Here is a 7,272-nt window from a genome sequence, read left to right on the forward strand (position 1 = left end):
AACCCAGGGCCTCATGCATGCAAGGCAAGCGCTCTACCACTGAGCCACCTTCCCAGCCCAGGGTTTGTGAATTTTAGAAAGGTATATTACCTTAACTTTTTTTCAGACACTTAAAAAAACAAACATGCATCTTCATCATTCTATGATATACACGCACCTATACCATTCTCTAACAATCACATTTATTTCAGTGTATTTACCACAATGTTAAATCTTACTGAGGGATATTTCAAGTTATTGCCAATTCTATGTTATAAGAAGTGTTAAAATATTTCTGAGTAGTGGGCTTAAGAACATTTTTGTGTTTTTTTTTTCATTTTCTGGATGTTCTATAATAAGCATGTATTATTTTTGTAAGTAAGGTTGTATGTATATGCCAGCACTGGGGCTTGACCTCAAAGCTTCTTTCTTGATTAGTTTTTTTTCACTCTAGCATTTGAGCCATACTTTACCTTCTAGCTTTTTACTGTTTAAACGGAAGCAAGAGTCTCAAATTGGCCTATCTGAGCTGACTGGGAACCACAATCCTCAGAGCTCAGGATCTCTAATGTCCTGATAGCTAGGACTACAGGTTTGAGCCACTAGTGTCTCCTCTTCTCCCAAGTAAACTTTTATAAACATAGGATAGCTTAATTACAATTGGTTACAGTGTTGTTTTGTCAGTTGTCAGGGCCTGGGCACTATCCCTGAGCTCTTTTACTCAAGGCTAGTGCTCTACCACTTTGAGTCACAGCTCCACTTCCAGTTTCTGAGTGGTTAATTGGAGGTAAGAGTCTCATGAGGAATTTTCCACCTGGCTGGTTTTCAACTATAATCCTCAGATCCCAGCCTCCTGAATCCCTAGGATTATAGGGGTGAGCCATAGTTGTCTTTAAGATGACAAACTTACTTCTGCAGCACTAATTAATTAGTACAACTACCCATGTGTAGCACATGCCATGAAGACAAGAAAGAAATCCTGAAAGTGAGCTTTACAGTGAATGCATGTTGGGAACTTCAAGGAGAAAAAGCTCATTAATATACCCTTCACATATTAAATAGTGAATGCCAGTGGCACAGAGCAGGAATTCAGGTTGAAAAGTTTTCTCAGTCTTCCATAAAAGTTTCCATTGATTCAGCAAGGCACTATTCACTGTGCACCAGGCCAGTGAAAAGAAGCAGCTAATGGCACACATTGAATTTTAATGTTTGGTCCCATTTGCACTTTGCTTTGTGAAACTGAGTTAGTCTTGATTTCTTTCAGAGGGAAATAGACACATTACAAATCATCATCCCAAGGAATTATTTCAAATAGATACATTAAACAATAGAAATAATTACATGCAACGTTGACTGTGGAGCTCTTTATAATACCTATGACCCTCAAGTTTTTGCTATGCCTGGCTGTGGTGGCTCACGCCTGTAATCCTAGCTACACAGGAGGCTGAGATCTGAGGATTGTGGTTCAAAGCCAGTCCAGGCAAGAAAGTCAGTGAGACTTATCTCCAATTAACCACTCAGAAAACAAAGTGGTGCTGTGGCTCAAGTGGTAGAGCACTTGCCTTGAGTGAGGGACAGTACTCAGGCCTAGAGTTCAAGCCCCACGACCAACAAACAAACAAAATGAAGTTGGGCAGCTGTGACTCACACCTGTAATCCTAGCTACTAGAAGGCTGAGATGTAAGGATTATGGTTTGAAGTCAGCCAGGGCAAGAAAATCCATGAGACTATTATATCCAATTAAGTACCCAAAAGCTGAAAGTAGAGCTGTGGCTCAGGAAGTAGAGCACTAGCCTTGAGTAGAAAAGCTCAGGGACAGCTCCAAGATCCCAAGTTCAAGTCCCAGGGACTGGCACACACACACACACAAAACAAAACCCAAACCCAACACCTGGAAATAATTGTTAATCATAGGCTAATGGGTATAAAATGTGTCACCTGGGAAATTTTAGTAATATATACCACATGGGGAGTTTTTTTTTTTGCATTTCCATATTTTAGCTTCTAGCTCAAATCCCCAACATCTTTGTCTACATCTAGATACTTACAGATACACAGATTTATTAAAAAAATAAAGTACAGTAACAACTCCTGAAGTGTGGTGGTAATTTGTACTTCCTTTCTGTAATGCAGATTATGTATTGAAGTACCTGAAAGATGAAAGACAAAAAAAATTTATCACCTTAGTATGCAATGATCATTATATACAGGTCACAAAGAAACAACCACTTTTAGTTGTGAGACATGCGAAGACAGGTTCCAACGTCTTTCTGGTTCTTTCTCGATTCTCACTTTCACGAGGCAGGGTAACTACTAAGTTTTCCTATAGGGAAGCGGGCAATTATTATTATTATTTTTTGGGTCTGGTCGTGGGGCCTGAACTCTGGGCCTGGGCGCTGTCCCTCAGCTCTTCAGCTCAAGGCTAGCGCTCTACCACTTGAGCCACAGCGCCACTTCCGGCTTTTTTCTTTTTGCTTATGTGGTGCTGAGGAATCGAACCCAGGGTCTCATGCATGCAAGGCAAGCGCTCTACCACTGAGCCACTTTCCCAGCCCAACGGGCAATTATTTTATAACTGCAAACGAACAGGTTTTGATAACTCAAACGCTTCCTTACCGGTCCCGCCCCAAGTAACAATTACAACCGAGAACCGTCGGGGGGGGGGGGTTAACCGCTATCTTCTGGGCAAGGCGGGGGCTCCGGGGACACAGGCCTAGCCGGGGCCGGGGCCGCGGCCGCCTCCGGCCAGGGGCGAGCCCTTCCGCGGAAACTCACCCCCCCCCCGGCCCTCACGGCTTCTCCGAGGGAGGTCGTGAGGGCTGAGAGCGTCCCCTCCACGTGAGCGGACATTTGGGGCCAAAGAGTCCCTCCCGGGGGAGGCGTGGCGTTCGCCAAGGAGTGGAAGCGTCAGGTAACAAGTTCAAGTCCCGGTCTCCGAAGGAAAAAAGAATTCCTTCCTGGCTATCTATAACTGCCAAATGAGCCCATCTGACCTCCTCTGTGCCACCGAGACGCCTCAGCCATGGCGGAGTCACGGAGTCAGCACCCGCGCGCGCGCGTGCGTGCGCCAGGCCCACGGCGTGCGATAGTTAGCGCCTGCTCTGCGTGCACGCCTGCGCAGTAAGCCCTTGGAGCACAGGCTACGAGGCACCTGCGCGTCGTTAGCGCCCTGACTAACCCAAAGGCTCCCCCCGGTGCTGTTCCACCAAGCGCATGCGCACCCAGCAACAGCCCACCAACCTGGGGCCATGCTCCGTTTGCGGCGCAGTCGGGAGGGCGATTGCGGTGGTGGCCTCCCGCAGCCTGGTGTGTTCTTCTCTCTGCCTGTGACGGGAAATGCGTATCGTCGACGATTGCGATCACAAAAAGATTGCAACCAGAAAGTGGTGTATTTCTTTTCCTTGTGGATTTGTTATGGGGGTGCACATCAGTGATACCAGCATTCAGGAAAGCCAAAGTAGGATCTGGAGTTCAATGAACATTTTCTTTCCTTCTTTTCTTCCCTTCTTAAAAAAAAAAAAATTGAGAGGAAAGAAATGATAGGAATCGTTGAAACTGCACATTCAAATATAATGAAGCACACCAATTCGAAATACAGTTGACTTTCAAAATAAAAGGACATATAATTATGTACAACAAAATGCTGTTGACTTTTTTGTAAAATTAAAACTGTTTTGAGCATATTATGGATTCATATTGAGTTGTAAGCAGACAAATTTGATGTATTTACCCAGTTTCCAGCGACACCATATACAATATCACAACCAGAATAGCAAAATGGACATAGTCAAGACACAACATTTTCATCACCAGAGACCCGGGCCCCACCCTGTTCTTTCACCTTGTGTCTTGGGATATGATAACTTGCTCTGTCACACACAACCATGATGTTACTGGAAAGTCACACAGCTCATTAGTTTGATTCCTTGTGTTTGCCAGAGAAGAATTCGAGCACAATTTGACCATAGTGAAATTTATTAGGAAGAAATATGGCAGATAAAGGTTATGTGCCATGATGTCACAGGAAAACAGCATTTTAATTCATCCTCAGGTGTTTTCCCAATAGACAGAAGCATTAGGTTTAAGTAGAAAAACATAGAAGCAGATGACAATGGTATGCATACATCAAAAGTCCTTATTACAGGTATGGCCTGGCTGGCCAAAATACTTAACCGTTTTGGATTCTGGAGAAGTTGTTACTGCTGTCATCACTGGAGGGGGAGCAGTCCGTTTTCCATGAGATGATTTCTCACACTGGAGGGTGAAGCCTCACCAGTGTTAGTAATTATCAACTGTTCCTTAGTGGTAGTTTTAGTCTTTTATCATAAAGATGTTATTGGTTATCCTGTCTTTCTTGGAACCCAAGGTGATTGCAAAGTATCTGTGGAGAGAAAGGCTTACAACTATAAAAAAAATGCAAAACAGAAGCAGATATCAGCTTTTTCTTCCTATTTTTAGTTAATTCATGACAGCAAAAACATTTTAAGGACCTGTTACAAATGTACTTCCAATACACTGAAAGTCAGTTGCCTTTAGAATGAGAACCACAGCATTGGCCCTTGTGCTTTGAATACTTTTTGAGGATGTCTGTGAGAAATTCTTATCCCTCAAGCCAATCAACAGGGATAAGGTCACCTGGGAGTCAGGAAGTCTTCTTGTGTTTTTGTTTATTGCTAGTCCTGGGGCTTGAACTCAGAGCCTGGACACTGTCCCTGAGCTTCTTTTGCTCAAGGGTAGCGCTCTACCACTTGAGCCACAGCACCATTTCCAGCTTTTTCCATGTATGTGGTACTGAGGAATGGAACCCAGGGCTTTATGCATGCTAGGCAAGCTCTCCACAAAGCCACATTCCCAGCCCCCCAAATCTGGTTTTTTTTCTTTATTAGAAAGGGCAAACTTAAATATAGTCTGACATTTAAGGAAAATAAAAGGGACTTAAAATAGATTTGTAGACTTGTAAATACCACTCACAATCCATTTTGCAGTTTGAAATAACATTCATTGGATTTGTCAATCTCCCACGTACTCAAGTCTCTCCAGTTTCATCAGTGCCTCCTGGTGTGCAATATTCAACTGCTGTATTTTGTCCACAGAGGTTTTATATTGCTTGAGAAACTCCATATAGGTGCTACGACATTCTTCTCTGAAGTGAATGAAGTTAATAATGCCACTTAAAAACCAACTTGTCTGTTTTGCATTTGGATGGAGAATATTAGCAATCTCAAAGTTATTCACCCCACAGATGGGCAAAACGAGTCCAGATGAATAAGTAAATTTCTGACTGGTAAAAGCCTTCCGTTATATGTGGATACATGACTTCAGAGTTCACGGCATCATGTAAAAATGTTCCACTCGTATTCCATAAACAATTTGTAAGGCTCTCACGTAGATCATATGCAAGCCTTCAGGCTTTGGTTTTGGATAAAGGTCATTACAGAGGTTTTTCCCATCAGCTCCTGTTAACAACTTATTGCAAATATGAATCACAATCTCAGCTACATTTTCTGGGGAAAGACAAAAGTTTCCAATTTTTTCCTGCAGTCCTAGCGGCTTCCAGGAAGGAGGCGTGTCCCAGACCCAGGAAGTCTTAATTACAGCATTTGCCTTAGAGATATTGTGAGCTCACTCTTCACTTTAGATTCCCTTTGCATTCTCCCATCACCAGTGACTAATAGCTATATATCAACATGATGCGCCAAGAGCTTGCCAGAACCAAGCCAATGCCAGTGCCAGGCCTTGAATCCGAAGCAATCAAACCTCCTTTTTCATACTCCAATAGTTTATAGTAATGATTTTTAAAATCCCTAAATAATAAATGGATTATTTGAAAAACATTGAAGCCGGCGCTGGTGGCTCACGCCTGTAATCCTACCTACTCAGGAGGCTGAGATCTGAGGATCTCGGTTCAAAGCCAGCCCAGGCAGGAGAGACCGTTGAAGAATTAGAAAAATTAGGGCTGCATCCACTTTACAATTTACTAACTGCTGACTCTGCTTCTGTAAACTTGCTTGCTTGCGCTAACACCAACCCCCTCCCTAGAAATAAGGAATTGGGTAAAGTCTCAGAGCCCAGATGTCGGCCCCAGGACAAGGTCAGTGGTCGTAGATAAAGAACAGACAGTACGTGTTCCTCAGTTCCCATTTAGAAATTCCCCAGACAGGACCTTGAGATAACGACCACCTGGCAAGACCACAAGCTAAGCCAAATGTCAACCAATCATAGGCCTGTAACCATGTAAACCCCCTTAACCAACCATTGGCCAGTCATTTTCCAAAGAGTGTTACAAAATTTCCCGCGTGGCAAAGTGATTGTTGGTGTATATGGTGACCTTTAAATGGACCAATCATGGGATGCTTTGTGTTATGCGTTAATCTTGTGGTTTTTGCCTTTAAAAGAAGGCTTGTAACCGCCGCTTGGGGCTCTCTGACTGACCGGGGCAGAGAGTCTGTTTGCGCAAACGTTGAATAAACTCCTCTTGCTTATTGCATCTCCCAGCCTGGAGTCTGAGTTTCTGGGGCGCCCTCCCATTGACGAAAGTATCCCAGGAGTCTGGGGTCTTTCACCGTGAGACTCCTATCTCCAATAAACCACCAGAAAACCGGAAGTGGCGCTGTAGCTCAAGTGGTAGAGCGCTCGCCTTGAGCTGAAGAGCTGAGGGACAGCGCCCAGGCCCAGAGTTCAAGCCCCATGACTGACCAAAAAAAAAAAAAAAAGAAAAACATTGAAAAGAGAGACTGTAAAAGGTTAGAGATGATTAGCAGCAGCCATCCAAATCAAGAGGGCAAACTTGGAAATGGAGATGTGAACTGAAACCCCATTTGACACTAGACAAGAACGACCTTCAAAAGTTGGAGAACTTGGAAACACTCTCACTACAATAATAAAATCATTATACCAAAGAAATAGGATATCTGCAAGAACTTGACTCAAAGTTAGCTAATTACACATTGACTAGCAATAAGTGCTGGTGGCTCACACCTGTAATCCTAGCTACTCAGGAGGCTGAGATCTGAGGATTGAGGTTCAAAGCCAGCCCAGGCAGGAAAGTTCATGAGACTCTTACCTCCAACTAACCGAAAGTGGCACTGTGGCTCAAGTGGGAGAGCGCTAGCCTTGAGCTGAAGAGCTGAGAAAGAGCACTCAGACCCAGAGTTCAAGCCCCATGACTGACAAACAAACAAAAAAGGAGCAAAAGAGGGGTATATGAGTGGAGGGAGGAAAGGTGAGCAAAAGCAGTCATATATTCAATATACACTATGTAAGAAAAATGAACTGCTTAACATTAGGTATGGG

The 7,272-nt window shown here is 43.7% G+C and overlaps 1 protein-coding gene across 3 annotated transcripts in view; it reads right to left on the minus strand.

Annotated features, from left to right (window-relative positions):
* The window catches only part of Pkd2l2 (polycystic kidney disease 2-like 2), a 38,343-nt gene extending 35,317 nt beyond the window's left edge, over positions 1-3,026 (minus strand). For all 3 annotated transcript variants that reach the window (XM_013020396.1, XM_013020395.1, XM_013020397.1), the window contains exons 1-2: positions 2,973-3,026; positions 2,028-2,129 (exon numbers count right to left, since the gene is read on the minus strand). In XM_013020396.1, the coding sequence (XP_012875850.1) occupies positions 2,028-2,129; positions 2,973-3,003 (133 nt within the window). In that variant the 5' untranslated portion in view covers positions 3,004-3,026. The remainder of the gene's footprint in view (positions 1-2,027; positions 2,130-2,972) is intronic.
* Between the last annotated feature and the right edge of the window lie 4,246 nt (positions 3,027-7,272).

This window comes from Dipodomys ordii, unplaced genomic scaffold, assembly GCF_000151885.1.
Source record: "Dipodomys ordii isolate 6190 unplaced genomic scaffold, Dord_2.0 Scaffold50, whole genome shotgun sequence".
NCBI classification, from domain to species: Eukaryota; Metazoa; Chordata; class Mammalia; order Rodentia; family Heteromyidae; genus Dipodomys; species Dipodomys ordii.